At 37.3% G+C, this 21351-nt stretch overlaps 1 protein-coding gene across 1 annotated transcript; it reads right to left on the bottom strand.

Moving 5' to 3' along the window:
* Positions 1 to 1128: 1128 nt before the first annotated feature.
* Positions 1129 to 20076, bottom strand: LOC131095716 (coiled-coil domain-containing protein 171-like). The gene is made up of 12 exons (XM_058043777.1): positions 20065 to 20076; positions 16447 to 16593; positions 15195 to 15287; positions 13755 to 13882; positions 12190 to 12319; positions 9422 to 9589; positions 7629 to 7817; positions 5919 to 6423; positions 5065 to 5181; positions 3996 to 4222; positions 3175 to 3354; positions 1129 to 1278 (listed from the first exon to the last, which is right to left on the bottom strand). Exons 1-12 carry the CDS (start codon positions 20074 to 20076, stop codon positions 1129 to 1131), a joined length of 2046 nt encoding a protein of 681 aa, XP_057899760.1.
* Positions 20077 to 21351: the final 1275 nt, after the last annotated feature.

Genomic DNA, 21351 nt, shown 5'->3' with positions numbered 1-21351 from the left:
AGTGGTGAAGAGTTGCTGTAATAATGGAGGGAAGAGTAGCTTTCTTTGTTGATATTCAGCTGCTATATACATGAAAAAACAAAAGCCAGTTTTAAAGTTACTTCACATTAGAATAACCTTTTGTGGATATATATATATGGCCACAAGGAATGATCTTTACTGAAATGCCCAAAATAGATTGGGGAAGGATGAAAAGGGCAAGCTTTCTGGAACAAATCTTTCTGCAGGTGACACCTGCTTTGATCAAATCATACCAAATAACATTTGTCATTTTAATTAGCTTGTTAAACATTTAACTGATGACCATACAAATTGCATTATTTCCCTGGTGAATAAAACCCTTAAAGCTTCTCAGATATTGTTCTTCAGAGGTCGAATGATCCCAGGTATGATGAGAAATTTTAATTAACTAAAAGTTTTTTAGATCCTAACCATGGAACAACAATATTCATAACACCTACTTCATACTATGAAAAGTATTAGACAACAAAGACTTATTTTTTTTCAAATGGCATAAGAATAAGTTAGTAATAAGCTTGAAGTCAAGGGGGCTCCTTTTGACTACCAATCTTTTCAAGACTAGTGCCTGAGCCTTTCCTTCCTCTCCAGGTTATGGTGTAAGTGGTGTGGGGATTAGGTCTAAATCCAAAACTCCCTGAAATCAGCAGGAAGATCTATCTTGTACCACAGGAAAGGGTTTCAGTCTCTCTGGCAGTGAAGACCTGTGCCCTAGGTGATGCTTCTGTATTTATTATAAATAAATTGTATCTGTCTAGAAAAAGTTGGCATGGAAACACAGAGAACAAACAACCATTTCTTAAATAAACAGAATTTTAAGGATCTGCCAAAGATATGTCAGATTAGTAAGATAGCACAGGTATTTTTTTGCCAGTTATGTCAGCACCCAGAATTTGAAGAACAATTATGGGATAACTGCATCAAATGGATGCCCTAGTACTTTGAAATAACACTTTTGTTTTTAGAAGATTATCCCTGAATTTAAAAATAAAAGAGACAGATGTACTTTTTTCTTCTAATCTTACATTGTCCAGGGCTAAAGCCCTGCCCTTGGAAGTAGGAATTTAAATCCCTGCTCATTTTAAGGTGACATCCCCCAGGCCCCAGGGCTCACTTTATTCCCTGATCAAGGGCACGTTCGGCCTCCTCGAGAGTATCCCACAGCCGCTTCTGGTCCTGCTCCATTTCTTTCAGGAGTTTCTCCTGTTGATCCAGAGCTTGGTCTCTTTTCCTCAGCTCCTCTGCTGCATCAGGGAGGCCCTGCCAGCAGACAGAGAGCAGAGTTACTCTGTAGCCCAAATAAACTTCACTTTATGCCACTGGTTACTGAGCAATGTGAAGGATAAATTGATTGTAAAGTAGATTTGGACCACGGCATCTTAAGGTTTTATGAATTTCCTAGCAAAAGCATTACTGACCCAGAACCCCCCTAGTGTTTAGTATATTTGCTACATATAAATGTGCTTTAGAAAACAAAATGATTGTAGGCAAAAAAAAAAAAAACAACAAACCAAACAAAACAAACTCCCATTGAAGACTTTTTCTTAAACTTTTAAAAAAAACCCCATTAGCGTAAAAAAAAAAATTTAAAAGGAGTCTTTGAAGTGTTTTCTCAGTAGCCTAAAGTTCCAGCAGACTGAGTAGTGCGTGTGTATTTACACCTGCTATTTTATTTACACAAGGATTGCACTATTTGGCTTATTTAATGAAAAGTAATACTCTGGTATAAGAAGAATTTATTTTATATATATATTATAAGAAGAATAATCTTACCGTCGGAGATACTAGGCTTTTACTTAGCTCAGAAAATGCGTGTGATTCCAGTCTATTACTCAGCTCCTGAATCCGTTGGTGGTGCTCTTGTAAAAGCAATTGTGCCTCATGCTCACGCTGCAAAGCGTTTTGCAGCTCCTCCTGCACATTGTCTTTGTTGATGTTCTGGAAAGAGAAACAAGTTGTGCCTGATTCTGTAACTATACTCAATCGTTTCCCTACCATTGAGTAAGTTCCACTTGCAAACATATCAAATTCTAAAATAAATGCATGCTTATGATTAGTATTGAGGTTTTTTAACATGAAGACATCGCTGAAAATAAAGATGGCAGACCAGTTAATTGCTGTGTTTCTTATATAGAACATTCATGTAAAGTCTTGCCATTCATTATTCTATTCTAATTAACACCATGGGATGCAAAACTTCAGTATTTAGAAGGAAAAATATGCAGATCAATGTTCAGAATTTTAGTAGAGAGCATATTAACCCTTGTAAACACCTTTGTGGACTGTTCTTCTTGTCCAAAAACTGTTCCAGAAAGAAATAATTCTTCAAAGAAAGCTGTCATCTGCATTTCAACTACAATCTAATTTGTGGTAATTTTCATCTAACAGTCCAAAACCACTAAGGGCATAAAACCTGTTAAGAGCAAAACTGAAGATGATTAGATATTTTTGAGTTTTAAAAAAAATCCATTTTACTAGCTAAGAACAGGAAGGACAATGGGCAAGACATCATCTAGCAGATATTCTTTGCTTAGAAGTGTTTGGATTGAGACCCCCTGACAGGTTCTACCAACTAGGCTTCAGGTTAGGGAACCCACAGTGTCTCAGTAAGTCAATCACCAACAGCAAAAGGCTCAGGGGAATTTTGTGCTATTGAGAATATAGACAAAAGCTTTATTCCCCCTGCCATAAAGTTACTTCTTCAGGGAAACAGACCCGCTAAACTTTGCATTGTATTTATTATAACATTCATCAACATCCATACAGAGTTTAAACTGCTATGTTTATATTTCATTAACATTCTTATTGAATACCCTCCTTCCCACTGACTTTATTCTGTTAAGTGAAATCTTCTTTTAGGATATATAAATCAGATCAACATTTCCAGCAAATGGGAGAACCTGGATTGCTGAAGACCAAACTCTTATTTATACAGGATACCTCTTCTACAAATCAAAAGATAACTCTAGTGGAAAAGAGATATTACTAAATAAATCTGTCTTCTGATTTAGCGACATTGACAAGGCAAGGTTTCTGGAAAATTCTGTTGCAAGTAAATCAATTTGATGCTTGTTTTCCAAAAGAACACAAATCAAAAAATGTGTAGAGAGGAGAATCTCTTTTAAGCAAGAGAGCCTCCAAGTCAAATGCACTTACTTGCTGAACTTCACTTAATTGGGTCTGCAGTCTGTGGGTTTTTTCAGCATCTTTTTGCATCTTGTTGAAAGCCCATCTGCATTCCTCAAGCTGCAGGTACAGTGAGCGGGACTCTGCTTCTGCTGCATGAAGCCTTCGTGAAAATGCAAATATTTCTTGCTGCAAAGTTGCTATGTTTCTCTGTCAGCAAACAAAAACAAGTTGATGGGCTATAAAGTCTGCTGTTTTAGCAATAAAATAAATAATATTTAAGACTCAAGAAAAAGAAGACAAAACATAATTTTTTTCCTCCATCTCTAAAAGACATACACAAGGATAAAAGTTTGAACCTGTCACCTACCAAGGGTAACTGCAAATTCTGTTTACAAGGAAGTACTATTTTCACCTAAGGTTTACTATAAAAGATTATTAGAGAAAGAGTTTATCCTTTCATTTTGGTTAAAGGGAAGAAGGTTATCTTTACTGAAAGAAAGGATGGTAAACATGAGAAAGTAGAAAACAATAATAAAAAGCAACCTTAACATTTGCATCAAGCCAAAAGCAAATTTGTGCTTATAAGCTAATACAGATCTGATTGAACTTTAAAAAAAAATCTTTTACTTGGATACACTGAACCTCCTCCAAAAATTCTTTCTCAATAAAAGAAAAGACCTATTCACACCCTAATGTGTGACAAATCAACTTCTGAGTGTCCATATAGTAGCATTTCTCTGTCATGGACTCATCACCAGTCTGAAACAAAATAAATGCTGCTATCAAGGGAGCTTCACTGTTGCTGTAAACCTTCTGTTTCCATGACGGAGGACTGTAAGTCTGCTTACTGTGCTGGGCAGTCTGTCATGCAATCCAGCTTCCAGGGCCTGGGCATTTAGTCTGCGGAGCCCACGAGCCAGCCTGTCTACCAGGGAGTCCCTCTCCAGGAAGGCTCTGCACCCACGAGTGTTCCCTTGAACTGTCTCCATCAGAACGCTCAGGTTGTCCATCAGTTTTGCAAAGCAGTTCCTGGCTGTGCCGATCAGCGAGTTACTAGAAAGCCACAGCTCTGAATCTTTAAGAAAAAAACAACAAAAAGGAAACATCAAGCAGGTTATTAGTTCCCATTTCTTGTAATATCACGTTCGTTTTCACTTATACAGGATGGAACCTGTAAATATTCTGAAACACAGAATGCTGAATATGAAACACTGTTCAAACTTTGCTTTTAAAGGATATGGATTCAATTTATTGAAAAGAGCATGATCAAAGAAGAAAGTGCCTGAAACTGAATCTAAACACACTTGATTCAATGGCAACTTTTATACCAATTTAGTGTTTAGGCTTCTGGAAAATGCATCACCTTGTCTTTCTCCTGCTATTTCCCTTCATTCACATAAATTATCCCCCTTCTACTATCCTTTTTTTCTGTGACAAAAATGTAGGGACTCTAAAACTACAGGTTAATAAAGAACCAGGGGTGGCGGAAATGCAGATGAATCAAGGGAACGTGTATCAGTTCTCACTGTAAATAAACTCCAGAAACAGCCTTCTGCTTCCATGGCCTCTATATACCGAAACGATAACATATCCTATCAGCTGTTTAAGAAAATTAATCTGTTCCAGCAGTACAGAAATGTGATAATTCAGAGAATGTAGAAAAGGGTTATTATTTTAGCCTGCAATAAAATTACTCTTTCAGGGAAACAGCCCCACTTAAATTTGTATTGACTAGCTCAGGACATAACCTCTAGTCAAAGGTGTCTATCATAAATATTCAGAAATATCTCTTCAGAGCTATCTAAACAGAATAGTTTAGATGCAGAATAAAATCATAAAAATGGAAATTATATGACCACCCTGACTTATTTATTTTTTAAATATATTTCTGCTACAACAATATACAGTTAAAATTACCTTGGTTGTTGAGAACACCCTCCAGATCTGAGATAGAATTGATCATGGCAGTATAGAGGTTAGAGCTACACAACCAGTTAATTGCTTCCATACAGTCAACTCCTTCCTCTCCAAAACCTGTGAAACAGAAGTGCAGCTAGCAGGATAAATAAATCACAAAAATATGGCACACTGCTGCCTCCAGCTGTTTAAGAAATTAACCAAAAATAAGCATAGAAACAAGAAATTAGTCAGGACAATTTAGACTGTTTGAAGCATGCTTCCAGAATGACATTAAAAAAAAAAAAGTAGATGAATCTTCTAATTTGGAAAACATTTTTAATACCATTTATCCTTGTAGAGAGAAATATAAACTGGTCTGGCAACAGAAAGGGGCAAATAGACATAATCTCTAAAGAAAATTTTGAAATCCTATGCTAATATTTTACCTGAATCAGAAAGCAATTTTTGTGGGTTTTTAGGAAATAAATATTAAAAATTATTTTTTAAAAAAGAGGAAATACCTTTTCCAAAAAAAAAGAAAAATAGTTTAGGAACATTGCAAGATATTTACCACAGGGAAGATGCTGTAGCACCTAGTTCTGAAATCCATAACACAAATATCAAAAATATCAGATAATGTTGAGTTCATGAGCATAACTGAACTTTTACCTGCAATTCTTAACCTAAGACTAGGCATTTCCTCTTAGAGTGAAATGCATTTGTCAAGCAATATAAAAAACATAAATCCATAAATAATGTTTGTCAAAATGTCATTAAATATGTTTTTATTCCCCAGCACTAAAAATAATATTCCTCTTTGTTATTCCCTAAACGTGCAATTTGATGTAACTCTTTAAAAACATTTCACTTACGGGTCACAGGATGCCTGCCTCTGGATTCTCCCAGACAAACTTGAATTCCAGGGCTTCCTCTGCATCCGTCTGACCAGACGAAAAAGGTACAAGAATATTGGGCCAGACCCCTCAGCCTGTTGGCAGCCAGAGCTACAATCACAGCTCTTCGGAACACATAAGCCAGGTTCTTGGCTCTTCTTTGCCTTATCCTGACTTCGTCCTGGTTTCTTTCCATGACAGCAGGGAGAGCATAAAGGAGGCTGACGATCTTGTGGTTCAATAGTTGTTGCTGGTTCACCTGTTCCTGGAGAATGTCTCTTTGGCAAGACATGGCGCACAGTCGGCCGTAGAGAGAACACAGGGCCCCTGATAGCAGTGCGGAGGCTGCCAGCAGGAATGAGCGTGCCTTGAAAGCATCTAATAATGAATTTTTCAAGGTATTGTTTTCCTGGGCCAGTTTGTCGGAGAGTTGTTCAAGGCCGTAGAGTTTTTGCCTGTTTTTCTGCACCGTTTCTTCACATTCCTGCGACAGAAACAAACCAAACTATAATGGACGAAACATTAACTACATGGTTTTTACCTAGACAAGAATGAAAAGAAAATTTAGCTTTGCCATTCAAATGATGCATTAAAGGGGCAAAAGTTGTTAGTAATAATTGTGATGAAAATAGCTCTTCTAGTAAGCAATTACAGAATAAGATGTATGAAACAAAAACAGTGGTAGGAGGGAAATTTACATGATAATCAATTGCAAATGGACTCCTGATTTTGGAAAACAATCCACCAACACTGTGACAGCTCACAGAAGGTCCAACACCACCTGTCTGCCCACAATTCAGTTTTATTAATTGACTTAACAATAGTAATAACATCCTCCAATTTCAGAGAGAAGACTGCTGTACCAAGCAGAAAGCCAGTGTAAGTGAGACGAAAAACATAAGGAAGTCTGGAATATGAAAGTTGACAGATTGAAATTTTTCAGCATGCAAAGACTTCCAGTCCTGAAATCTGCATCAAATACAGCATTATTCTGTAAAGTAAGTTGCAGGAACTCACAAATAAAAAGGGACATATATTTCCTTTATTCACTACGCTTTTAATTGAAACAGGTATGAAGGAGTGTGATGATAAAGACAGTAAATGGTGGTTGTGGAATAACAGGGAACATTTTGGATTGCAAATAACTCATCTAACAAGGAGTGACAGTTTCACACTTTTAGGCCACTCCTCACTGTAGTATCAGAAAAACAGAGTTGCTTAACACCGTTGAAATCTACCACTGCTCTTAGGGTCAGTACATACGTAACTAAATTTATCCCCAGGTGATACCACATTATTGTTATTATATACAATCTCTGCAAATGATGATGCTGAAAAAGTAGCTGCTGCCCTCAGTAATTCTTAAAACAAGCAAAGTTGATCTTACAGCTTTAACATTATCAGAAAAACAATACTGCTATCTGCAGATGAAATCAGGCTTCTCAGCTGGGCCTGAAGACTAAATTCTCTTCAACAAATGCTTCAGCAAAGTAATTTATTTCTTATTTTAAGTGTTGTAATATTAGCACAGGGATGGGTTGGTTTGTTGTTTGGTTTTGGATTTTTTTAAACTTTAAACGTATACTAAAATTCCCAAATGACCTTTAACTGCTAAGAGGCTAAAACTATTGAAATAATCCATTCAATTTTTAAAGAAAAAAAATAAATTAGAAGTTCACAGCACCATACCTGTGATCTTGCATGAATTTCTGCAAGGGCGTTTGAGTACTGCTGTTCAAGATATTGCTTTTCTTTCTGCGACCAGTGCTCCTGTGCTTTTAACTGTTCAGACATTTTCTCCAAAGCATCCTCCTGGTTCTGCTGAAGGTCGTTCATAGTGTCAGTCTTGTGCTTGCACATATATTCTAGGTGAGATATCTGTGTGACAAGCATTTAAGAAGAAATTATTATTTACCTTTTCACTTTAAGTTAAGCACAGACTATTCCAGCATAAAATCTAAACTGCAGTTTTTTCAATATTTTATTAAAACTAAGTAAAACCCTTTCATGGCAGATACATTGGTTCGCAAAACAAAACTGAAATATATTTTGAAACAAAGTATTTTTTTTGGTTTCGGTTTTGCTATCCTTCTACCACCTTGCCACCCTCTTTGCAGGAAACCTGAGCCAGACACTTCATAACTTATTTTTTTTTAATGATTGTATTAAATTTTAGTAAATTAGTAATCCAAGTATATCCTTTAAAATTTTGTGATGATTGCAAACAATAATTAAAACACAGCCTTTAATTTTTTGTTTGTTTGTTTGTGGTTTTTGATTTTTTTTTCTTTTGTTGAAAAGTCAAGACATTCCAGGTTATTATTAAGCTTTAAAACAATTTCAGGGAATTCTAGCACAGAGAATTTTTTCCTTACAAATAGCTCATAAGTTTATGATGTATTTTCAACAAACATGAAGAGATTCACTCTTGCGGTTTAACACTGCACTTCTCATGCAAGCTAAATGGAGGAATGAACCAAGCCAACAATGATCCCCAAATGCATACACCTGAACTTTCTGTTCCTAGAAAATATCAAGATACTTCCAGATAGATCACACTGAATTGTGTGGAAAAAAAGCTTTTTCAGCACAGTCTAACATCCCAGAAAAGCTGCTAAGTACATGAGAAGAACCCTAGAGACCTCATAATCAGTCTCAATAACAATCCTTAATTAAAAAGCAAGCAACAATAAGACACAAGCCCTACAAACACTGCCAGCAGTGTTCACCTTCCCTTCCCTTTCCTCATCTGCTTCAAAAGAGAAATAAACCAGAACACAAAGTGATACCCTAAAGAGCTCTTTAGGCATTGCTTAGCCTCTGGAGCCAGCTGAGTTATTTTAGAAGGGGCTTTTTCCTTCCTAAAACCACAAGGTTTTCTGGGGAGAAAAGCCATGTAAGCTCATTTGCTTCAAAACCTTTCAGAAAAGTACAGCTCCTCCTTCATACAGATCCTGACATGTTTTATAATAGGTATTTCTGTTGTGTTTCTGAATAAATATGTCATAATCCAAAGTTACAATTAAACAAAAAAACCCCACACTGGCATTCTTTCAAATAGTACATCTGAATCATAAACACATAATTACAAGGTGATATTCCTTGAGGAAGTGTATTTTGCCTCTGGATTATAGTAAAATAAAGACTTGATTTATGACTGTAAATGACTATGTTCAGTGAGTTTCTTCATCAGTAAGATGAATTTATTGTCTTTTAATTAGGTCCCTGTGGCTACTATCAGTTTGTCCTTTCAGAATATCCTGCACAGAAGGTGGAGCTGGGAGACTTGATGCACACTCTACCCACATCTAAATGCCCCTGGCAACAAACTGAGCAGTGGACAAGCCATAGTTAATGGTGCTCATTTGTTAGTGTCCAAATCCTTTTTTGGGGGGATGAATATCAGTCCTTTTTAACGAGACTGCAGTGTGAATAAATGTCACTGAGCTCATCAGAGGCAGCTGATGCCTGGCAACACTCACCCTCTGGTTAGCCTTGTTGAAGTTCGAGACCAGGGCTTCAACATTCTCATGCAAGAGTGCACAAAGTTCTGTCCAAGGTAATTCTTCCAGGGGGACGTTTGTCTGTCTGGAAAGCACCTGGGCGTTTGCCAGGGTCCGGTATAAGTTCAGGAGGATGGAAATCTCCTTCTGGAACACAAAGAAAAAAATTAATTGCTGTAGCTGGGCGATGTTAAAATCAAAAGAGATGCATCATATGTGCGGTAGGAGTGCTGAGCACAGCTGAAAATGAGCCCTTAAGGTTCATTCTCACAGCTTTACAAAATTCCTCAGTTCATTTCTAATAATTCCAGCCATAATATTGCATAATATTACAGCAGAGTAAGAAAACAGATTCCACAAAATTTATCTAGGTAGACACAGTATGTAAATAATGTATGTGAGTGAATCCCAGTCTTGTGGGGGCCACAATCATGACCTGGCAGCTAAAAATTTCCATGCTCTTAGTGGATGTAATTCATTCACCCATGTTAATACCTTGAGGTGCCTCCAAATTGTGCCCCAACACTTGCACAGCACACAGAAAACTGTCCATTTGGCTTGGCAGCACAATACACTCTAAATTCCTTTAAAATTTGTTTTGTGTGGATTATATATGATTAATCAGCTGGCCAAAATGGGCCTACAGCTCCATCAGTCAAGCTCCACAAGCCATTCCTCATTTACTTAGAGTGATTTTAATCAGTAGTATATTAAATTAATTAAAAATAAATTTTAGCAACAGCAGCATGCAGTAGAAATTCAATTCTTCATACTTAGTTCATACAAGTGCCTTAAGATAACAGAAAGCTGTTTCCCAAATGCTGTATGAGTCAGAGATCAATATAAGATTATCAGACTAGAGTGGAAAGAACATATTCAGGAAGCATAAAAATGGTATAAAATATGGAAAAATACTGTATAGGTCAAGAAAGCAGGAGGGGAAAAGGAATGGAAGAGAACACACTGGCATTTTCACACAATTTAAGCATAGGTATAGCAGAGACTAACAGCAATATATTAAATGTTATCTATACTTAGTTTCTGCTACAGTCTTCTGCTTTTTCATTTTGGGAAGCAAAATCAGAGCTGTCTCAATGGAGTAAACAGGATCACATACAGGCACTTCTGCTTCCCAAAAAATACAAACAGCTTTGGGAAAATGCAAAGCCATCCAAGGCAATAAATACCTGATCTCATAAGGCAACCACTAATACAACTCTTCCAAAAATGAACATTTTTATCACCTGCTCAGGACAGTCTTGTGGTTTGGAATCCTTTGAGTAAAACAATTAAAACAACCAGCTCTATGAATATGACAGTGAGACAACCCTTTATTTTTTAACCTTTCAATAATATAACATTAATTTTGAGTCTACCATTAAATACTGTTTCCATTAAAAGAAATCTTGATCATGAATGGAATCTTGTCCATAATTCTTGTCATATCATATATTTTACTAGGGAATAAAAATAAAAAGGAAAACTCCTGCCACAGCAACAGCTAGCAAGCACTTTAGGTTAAGCAAGAATTTTAGTAGAATGTTTTCAGCTTGCAATTGTGTTTTGTAGTTATAAATAGCAAACATTAATGCCTGCAGTTAGGGCAGACAGTTGCTTTTCTCTGGACGTATTCCTTCGGTGCCTGATGAAATTACTTTTTCAGGCTAACTAGGCCAGCAAATATCTTTTAATACATTAATGCTTGCATGGAAGAAGCTGTTATTCTCCCAGAAAGAAAAAAGAAGATCCTGATATTATTTGTCTACAGCTTGTGAATCACAGATCTGCCTGGGCAGTGGACAGCACTGAGACAAAATGTGGAGTCACTCCATCAACTGAACAAAAGACACCCACAAATCTGAAGACTCGCTGAAGCAGGTCTCTGCTCCTGTCCACAGGGAACAGACCTCATATACCTTCCATGCTCAGAGCTCTGAGAGAGAAAGAGGAGAAGTTTCCAAGCCACCAGAAAAAAAAATATTTATATTGCTAAGAGTAGAAAGAGAGCAAATGTTACCACACTCTGAAAGGAGAGATTTTCTAAACATGCTGACAACTTTCCTTTGTCCCTGCTGCTATGCAAAACGATGACAAAATTGTTATTCAAGGTGTAGCTGGGCAAAGACAGTAGAAAAGCCCAAAGTGGTCACATAAGAGGAGAAAGTTTTCAGAAAATAATCCAGCGAAATACATCCAATGTGCCAAATCCACAGCAAAACAAGTAAAAAACAAAACAGCAACAAAAAAAATCTCCTCTGCTTTTCCACCTGAAAGCTTGAAACAATTTTCAAGCAATTTTTACAGTCAAATACTTGCACTAAAATTAAAAGGGTGTATGAAATAGAAATAAGCATTTCTACAATGGTAGCTAATGAAACTTGACAAAAAAGTTAGGTAGAAAGAACATTCTTCACATGATATGATAATATCTACAAAATGCCTTAATTAGGAATGCCAGTACATCCTACCCATACTTTAAAAATATTTTCAAATTAGCTTCTCCAAGTCATTGGCTACATTTATTCATGTAGTAAATTTTTTTAAAGGTAATGTAATAACAAAAAGGGTGAGAGAATGGCAGAGTTCTTCTGCAGCTCAGCACAGCAAATGCAGCAAATCCTCACCACAGTAAATATTTTGACAATATGTTTTAAAACACCTAAACAATGTGTGTCACATATTTTTCCTTAATATTGAGCGCTTTTTATTTGTATTTGCAATTTACTATTGAGGATTTTTTTCCTTACTATTGGGCCTTCATGCAGGCTGAAGCTGTCTGGAGGATCCACTAATGTGGCATTGGGATCTTGAGCTCTCCTCATTGCCTCAACCTTGTCTTTCCATTCCATACCGTAGGTTATATGCTGTCTTGGTGAACTGGAAAGTTTCCACAAAAAAGATACTTTAACCAAAATTACTTTTGCCGAATGCTCTATGTTTTTTTAAATGATAATCAATGGATATGGAAGATACGACTTCAGCACATCACATGGATCCTGAAGCTGCTTGCCTTTCTTAATTGAATGAAGACATTTATATTCCTTCTAAGAAAGATTTTTCAAGAGGTTATATTTTCAGTTACCAAGCCTGGAGTCATGCAATTCATAAGATTATTTGGAATGTGGCCTCAAAGTTACATATAACAAACAGAATTCTTCATACTTTAATTAGCACAACAGCTGTCTTCAGAGAGACCATGTCACATCTTGCATCATCAGCCCTAATTTCAAGTACAGTTCTTGCTCTTAAGATTTCCACATGCCTGACCCTACTCTGGTCTGACTTTGAAAGCAAGCTACCCAGAATTTTAATCTGTTCTTCTACTGTGTCAGTCAGGAAAACAGACATATCAAGAGCCTGGCATGACTAAACAGGCAGCTGATGAGGAAACTACAAGGTCAAACAACAGCATAAATGACACAGAAGCGCAGAGAGGGAATGCAAGGAAGAATTTTAAAAGATTGCCTGAGTATTTAGGCATGGTATCAGGAAAGCCAAAAGCTTGCTTAAAAATGATGTTTGCAAAGGATGACAAAGGTTTTTCCAGCTCAAGTTTTAAGTGTCTTACTAAAAACATGTCCATAATCATGAATCTTGAATGAGTTGCTTGGGCCACAAACTTCCTTTCTTCTGGGAAAACTGATTTTTTTCCTTCTCCACTACTCCTTGTGTGAGTAAGTCAAAAGAAACATCTGTGTATACAGACCCAAATAGTTCTAGGCTGAAAGAGAGGTCACCCAAGTTCTGCGACCACAGGCACAGCAGACTGTGCTGTGGAAACACCCCAAGAGATTTCCTGTGCTCTCACACTTTTCAATATTTTTTAACCATGTAAAGCTTTCTACAGTCATTCAAAAGCTGAAAACAAAGATTACCCACTATAAATGATACCCAACTTCTTGAAAGGAGTCTTAGAGATCCAACTGACTCACTGAAGTGGAAAACAATGTTTTCATAATAATATAAGAATTGGACATCTTTTGGATATCTGCTGGATATCTTTTCCTACACTCACCCCAAACACTACTGAGGCTGAACCCTACCATAAATATGATTTTCAAAATTTTTGGTTTGGCAAATAATCTGTAGCAGGCCAGTTATTATCTGTACCATTCACAATAGCTTTGGTTACTGATATGGGCCTGTTATTAATGAACTTCCAGGTTCTGAACCTTTAGCTTGGTTTGGCACATTGCCCTAGAATTTTCTGCTGACTGAAAATTGCAGGGAATTTTCTATGAGTTGTAGAAAACTATGAGTTGTACTCAAGCTGTCTACTGCCATTTTGGAATGGCTTTAAAAGGAAACTTACGCTTTTTTTCCTGTCTCAAGAGCATTTACTGGCTCTCTGAAATCTTCCCTTGCTACTCCTTCTGGCAAAGCTTGTCTCCTGCCGCGCTGATCTTCATTCAAAATGTCTTCGAGTTCTTGAATTCTCAACTACCAAGTGTTAAGAAAGCAGTTAAGGGAAGTTAGGAAAGGCTACCATGGTCTTTAATGCTGTTCACTGCTCTGTTCTGCTTTTTACAGGTGAATATATTCTATTATTTCTGTATGGAATTAGAAAGCATTGAACACACATAGAAATGCATTAATACATAGAATTCAAAACAGAGAGAAATAGATATGCTGACCAAAAGCACATTTTGTTGTCCTTGCGTGGTGTTTGGATTTTCCTGATTTCAATTATTTATATTACTGAAGTTTTCCAGGGGAATTCTATTCATTAAGTAGGCTCATAAAAGTGTAGGATAAACAGTAAAAGCTACACTTGCACTCAGAGCAAAGCTCATGTGGAGCTTGTTCATGTACATAAACAAGGAAGAAAACCTGCTGTGTTCTTCACCCAAAGAAGATAAATCTCTAACTTCCAGGAATGTTACCTTTCCCTTTGTATGTTGTAAAAGTAGAGAAGGAATAAAAAAACCTGCATCATCATTACTTATTTAATCATCACTTCAGAAATCCAAGTGCCTGTACTTAGAAAAAGTAATAAAAAAATAACTGACTGAAGAAGTGGAAATGTTTTTTTGTGTTCCTCAGAAAATAAGAAAAAATTAATGAAATTCCCTTTTGTTTTCTCATTTAGTTTTTCAAAATTCCACTGTTAGTCAGATCACTCAGCAGATCAAAAGATCACTCAGCAATCATCTTTCAGGTTTTTCACTTTTTTTTTTTTAATAAACCCTAATTGCTTTAATGGATCAAACCCTGTGTGACACAGTTTAGTGATACAAAAATTTAATATTCAAGTATACATATCGCATTTTTTCATATATTCAAACTTTTCTAGTAACAGCAGATGTAATAGCTGAAATGTACTCTGAATATTTACATTTGGAACTGCAGTCTCAGGATGCATTAATATCTCACACCTAGAGAGTTGGGTGAGTGCACTCTATCTCTGAAATTACCTAAGTGCCCATTCCAGAGATATAGGACAGAATATTTTAGCAGTTTAACTATTGTGAAACATTTCCTTTCCCCTCACTGTTTCAATGCTACTTTGAATTCTAAAACATAAGAATGTGACATTTTATTTTAATATTGCTTCTATTAACTTGACAGTTCCCTGGAAATAAAGGAGATGTTTTTCTATTACCTTTTACAGTCTTGACAATCATTGCAAAAATATCTACTCAGTGTTTTCACTGGAGCAAGGAAATCTTAACATTTTTGGAAGATTGCACCTTTACAAGTCCATCTTCTATTTTACTGCAAACTTCCACCAAATATTTAATCAAAAGTTTACCTGCATGACATCTGTAGTGTATTTACATTCTACATGTGCTAGTCTTGCTGCTGCAGCATCATCCTCCAGTTCCTTTATTTTCACTGCAGCTGCCTAAAAGTACATTTTAAAAATATATAAGTCCAGAAAGATGATAACATCATGCAAAGACAACTTTATTTGTTCAGTTTATTAGGTCTCCATAAACCAACCTGTGGTATCTGAACTACTTGCACTTTGGAACTGTGAAAACTCATATCAATAAACAAATGAAAGGAAATCATTACATATCCGGAATATCAAAGTAATATTTTCTATTTAGTTAAAGAAATTGATGTAGGATTATGCTCTTGCTACAGTTTTTATAGTCACAGATACGTGTCTCTACATAAAGGCCTGGACATGATATTTCAATTGAAAAAATGTTTTTAGCAAAAGCAGTAACTACAGAGCTGCTATAATAGAAATTCACATGAAATTTTAATTACATTGTTTCCTATCAAAAACATCATCTCACTTTGACTGATGATTGATTTGTAAAGAACAATACAACCCAAAATGACTTCTGCCTTCAAGTGATGCCACAAAGATGAAGAAAAGGACATTAATATTAAAAGTAATTTAAGACACTCAAGGTTACACAGATACCAGTAAAGTCATTGATTTTGGACAGGTAAAGCAAAGTATCAAGTATGTGAGACTGAATCCTAACTCTAAGCACTTCGGTTAGGGAAACGTTAACTGAAAAATAAATAAATAAATAAAATTTACATACTAGCTGTTGGCAATAAATTTAAACTCTGTATAAGCCCGCACATTCACAAAAAGGAAATAATTGAGAAACAGAGATCTGTGGAAGGCCTATTAAAGAAAAAGTCACAGCACAGAGATCACAAAACCCCCTCCACAAAAGCATCAGCCAAAAGGCTTAAGCTTTGCCTCCTCCCACAAGACCTATCTGCTTAACATGCTTAAATAAAAACTTTAAAAACTCACAAATCCTGCACAAATACTTCCTCTATACCTCTATGTTGCTAAGATTGCTTTCCCAGTGACATAAACCCCTTTCCATCTGCAGTTCAAACACCACTCTCAGGTCGGGCTCACAGCATTCACCTGTGAATCCACATTTCCTGCCCAGTGACACTCCACATTTTGTTAACCAAACACAGGGCACTCATAGCCTGACTCAGAGGTTTCGCGCCTCAGAAATGAGACTGCTCAGTTGTGCCTGTGCTTGCTGAGGCCCCCAGCAGCAGGCAGAAAGCTTTACCTCCAGCTCTTTGAGCAGCCTCTCCTGCCGTTTGTTCTTGATTTCCAGAGAGTTGGCCTGGAGCCTCAGCACCTTGGTGCAGCCATTGTGCTCTGCCTCCATGTCCTTCAGCTTCTTGGCAATGCTTTGCAGGGCAGCATTAGTTTTCTAAAGGTAAACAGGTAAAGGAATAAATAAATATGCCAAGAGGCACTTTTTCCTAGATAAAGTATTGCAGTTGAGAGTTCAACAGAGAAATGGAGACTGCCTCAGAAGATGATGTTAGAATTTTAAAATCTACGACGCCAGCACATGTCAACAGAAGTGTTTACCCAACAGCAGAGATGCTTTTGATTCACCATCAAGAAATCTATGTTGGCCTAAAAAATCACTGTGAACATGATCTTCTGTGGTAAGACTAAAATCAACACCAGATCTCCACAGGACATCTTTCCCTAAAAGAGTACAGCCCTTCCAGTCTCTTCTGTCTCCCAGCTCCGTGGCAATGATAGAAACAGAGTGCATTGGGTGAACTTTTGTCCCCCAACAGGGGGGGACATTTTTGTTATGATTTTGATTGCTCAAATGTCAAATCAGATGTTTTTTAGAAACAGTTAGTCCCACAGACTAAATAATTTTGATTTCTGGTATTCTGAAAAGGATTTGCTACTATCTAGAAACTGAATTACTTTAAAAACTTGTGAAATATGAAGTCCTCGGTAGAATAAAATAATCTGGTCCCCACTCAATTTCTGCATACAGAAATTGAACTAAGCTGTAGGCTGGAAGCATAACTTCAATTACTGGACACTGCAGCTCCATGAAATCACTGCTACAGAATCCTCATTGTCCATATGAATTTGGATTAAATTTAAGGTAATCCTCTAGCTTTGCATGTCCAGCGAGACAGTTTTCTTCCCTTCAGAATGCAAGATAAATAAATAAATAAACCAAAATTAACTATTTTCTATATTTTCTAACATTTCTACTCTATAACTGGAAATATACAGAAATATGTGTTTATTCAGGTTTATCTTCCTAATATTAACAAATTTGAACTGGGGAATGTGTAATAAGTGACAGGTAGTTTGCTGTAAAATACTACAAAAAATTTAAAAACATTTTCTACTGGAAATATAATTAGCATTAGCAAACTAAAATTGTCGTGAGTACATCAAGCTCATTAAACAAGTCAGAATGAGCTGCAGGATTTCAGAATTTTGAAGAATTTCTGAAGTTTTCGGTGGCGATATGACTGTTGAATACTATCCCCGTAATATTTGCTCATGAAAAACACAGTGGTTTTTTTTGTTTCTGTTTTTTCTTTTTTTGGGGGGTTTTTGTTTGTTTGTTTTTTTGGTTTTTGGGGGGTTTTTTTTTGTTTGGTTTGGGTTGGTTTGGATTGGATTGTGGTTTTTTTTTTTAACTGTGTGTGAATGCCGCACTCTCCCAGGTTTTTGAAGGAAAAAACCGCGAAGGGCCATGGACTCCTGCCTAACCACGAGGCGATGCTATTGCCCTTCCTATCGCATCCGAGCCCTCCTATCCCGGGCCAGGATCCGCCCAACAGATCCTGTCACAAAGCAGAGAAGGTGTTTTTTCCTGCGTGCGCGTTCCAGAGGCACTTTTCAATACTCCATGACTCTACTCCCATGCCTACCTCAGCATTTTCACAGCCAAGTTCAGAATTACCGTTTGTGACCTGCAGTTTTTCCAGCCAGGATTTGCCTACATGCTCAGAATCCCACTTCTCTGCACTTATTAAGACCACAATTAAATCTCCTTAGCTTTCATTTTGTAACTCAGAATAACTAAAGGAGATTTAAACCAGGCCTGTAAAATACACAACACAAAAGACTGCAATGCATGCAAAGTCATAATTTATAATCCCAAACATTTCTGATGTTCATCTGACAAGTTTAAATGAATTCAGCTTTCAATGCAGTCAAGCCCAGAGGTAAGAATTTTTATTTCCTGGAATTTTATAACTATCCATAACATAACTCTAGGGTGATGGGCAGGCGAACAGCTAAAAAAGCAAAGTGGAAAAATTTAACATTTTTATTACTGAAGCAGGTTAGGGTTTGGCACCTACCAGTGAATCACATTTTAATTTCAGTGAGTTTTGAAAGTCCTTAAAGACTTTTGAGTTCAGTGACATCAGGACTGAAACCCTACAGCTCACTCTGGCCTGTTTAACTAGATGTATTCATGGCAATCTTAGTCTATTCATGCTAATTACATTTCCTACAATTTTGTAGCTTTAATACATTTACCAACAAAACCCCTTCCTTCTACAACCACTGTCAGAGAACACTGCCAGGGGACTGACAGACAACACAATGTCCTGAGCCATACACTGCTCCTTTTGTCCTGTTTCAAGGACAAACATCACTCAACAGAGCATGGCATACTTTTTCAATGCTGATTTTTGATGCAGCATTAAACTCTCTGAAGGTAGCTCCTATAAAACACTGTACACAACAGAAGGCAATACCCTTCCAGAGCCTCCTCAAACTAACTCAGCCACTTCTGTTGGCCAGAACTCAGAGCTTACCCTGCTGCCCCTGATAATTTAAAAAGGAAATCTCTACCTAAAAGTGGGCTTCTTCACAGCCAATATCCTGCCCAGCTTTACAAGGATCAGCTTTGAATAAAAACTGGTTTGTGTTTCTGTTGCAGTGTGTTATAATATCCTGTTTTAAACTTCTGGGTCCCTTCCCCAGGTGTGCTTATACCTCTCTCCCTTCCCCCTTGCCCCCTTGCTGAGTGAGTTCTGTCAATCAGGCTTAACATTCCAGCAAGGCCACGTGTGGTTGGTCACTTTCAAAGGATGCCCTTCAAGCCTGGGGATCATTGGCCTGTCTAGGTGTCCCTCGTCCCTTGAGACCCTCCCCCTCCCACCTGGTTGGTGGCACACCTGTCCCTTCCCTTCCCCTTCCCTGGAGCTTAAAAGAGCAATCAGACCATGTGCTCAGGATTCTGTTGGAGCTGTTGCCAAGATTCAGACCTCTGTGACCATGGAATAAAGCTCTGGATGTCAAGCCTCCGCCAGAATCCGTCTCCTTTCTCTTCACCATCGCCTGAAGCCATTCCTCCTGAGGTAACGGGGTTCCTAACAAGCCTGGACTTGTTCAGTGCCCAGCTGCAACCACCAGCAAGCCAAGGTATCTCTGGGGTGATACACCGCAGTTGCTGCCTTTGGCCCGGCAGCGAGGGTCAGACTGGCCCAGGCACAATCTAACTGGTAATATTGGGATTCATATTCAAATATTTTGGCACCCAACGTGAGGCTGCATGTTTCTGCTTGTTTTGAGAAGGACATCAGGTCCTGTCCACAAGCTCCTCTGTTTTTCACTACCACTGTGTACTGATAATTTGAGTTAGGTGTTTACCATGACAAACAGGCACAACACCTTCCATCAAAGCCCCAAACCAGCATTACACACTACGTGTAATAACTTCATAATTCTGTAACTTCATTACTTCTGTAATCTTCAGCATTATTCTGCAGTATTTAGCTATTTGGGGGATTTTTTTCCCCCTTAAACCAGAAAAACTCCAAACCACCCCACACTTTGCACCAAAAAACTTTCAGCCAGCATCTCATGGAACTTTCCATCTATTAATACATCATACCTGAAAAGCCATTTCTGCTTCAGCTTTTTCTCTAATGAGGAATTCTAGCTCAGCAAGGTGTACTCTCTGGATGTTATCCCTCTCCACTGCACATCTTTGTTGCTCCGCTTGAAGCTGCCACTGATCACTTTGAACTAATTTCTCAATCTCTGATGCTTTTTGCTGATGTCTGTCATTGATTACTGTTGTTTACAAAAAAGAAAAAAAGAGAAAGAGAAAGAGAAAAAGAAAAATATCACTGAAAATTAGCATGTTCAGAAAAAAAGTATAATGAACATAAGTTCCTCTGTGTATTGTGATATCCTGTGAAACACTGGAACAGTAACACTTCCAGTTTCACTACAGAGAAACAATCACATTTTGTGTTCCTGCAGCATCTTTCACACAAGGACATAGAAATACTTTGGAGATTTCTACAAGTTTAAGCTCTTCTCCCTTTGGAAAGGAATAAAAATTCAACTCTTTCAAGTGAGGCCTCTATAGCATAGGGAACTTAATAACTTAATTACATTTTTCTGCAACACTTGGCTAGCTTATTTCCAAATATTTATGAGATACTTCAGTCTGTAGCAATTAATTTCAAGCTCATTTTAAGTATCAATAAAGACAAACACCAGCCACATGAAAATGATTCTAGGAAAACCTTAGGCAGGTTGGGCTAATGAGCAAAGGCTTAGCTTTTCTGGGGAAATTTACTGCTGCTCAAGAGAGTTAAATCTTCAGCCCAATGGTTGCCCCAAGATAGGGAAATACTGGATCTACTTCTCTGTGAAAGCTTAAATGCCAAGGAAGAGCTCTTTACCTAAAAGCAGTTTTACTAGGAACTTTGCTTCATTTCACAAACTCAGTCAAAATATGTTGTTTTTTATTTTTATGTTGCTGAGTACAACTAGCTATGTTGGCATTTATGTAATCACCACTTGCTAATAGATTTTTACTTCAAATTCATCCCATTCTTCTGAAATTTCTTCCTAGATGGAGAAGGGTGAGAAAACCAGAAGAGACATGTTGGAAAAACACAGAGAATTAGTGGACACAATGATGGAAAAGACCTGTCAGATGTCAGGAATCGAACCTCAAGAAGAACAGCAGAAAAACAGTTTGGAGAAGATATAAAGACAGGGCACAAGTGAGGTGCTCTGTCCAAGAAGTTAAGTTGAGATTGTGTCAAAAACACCACATGAGGTGAGCAAGGCTCCAAGAGACAAGGAAGAAGAAGCAGTAAGTTAAAAACTGAAAAAGAAATGAGAAGCAGCACTCAACTATTTGGCTTTGACATTTGTCACA

This window comes from Melospiza georgiana, chromosome Z (assembly GCF_028018845.1).
Source record: "Melospiza georgiana isolate bMelGeo1 chromosome Z, bMelGeo1.pri, whole genome shotgun sequence".
Classification (NCBI taxonomy): domain Eukaryota; kingdom Metazoa; phylum Chordata; class Aves; order Passeriformes; family Passerellidae; genus Melospiza; species Melospiza georgiana.
This window is presented reverse-complemented; position numbering and strand designations above follow the sequence as displayed.

What these genes read in the sequence shown, in the direction of transcription:
- LOC131095716 (XM_058043777.1), bottom strand. An exon ending in GCCTGCATGAAGGCCCAATA is followed by an intron (nt 9,590 to 12,189) that starts GTAAGGAAAAAA and finishes TTTGTGTTCCAG; the next exon opens with AAGGAGATTTCCATCCTCCT. An exon ending in AGGCAGGCATCCTGTGACCC is followed by an intron (nt 5,182 to 5,918) that starts GTAAGTGAAATG and finishes TCTGTTTCACAG; the next exon opens with GTTTTGGAGAGGAAGGAGTT.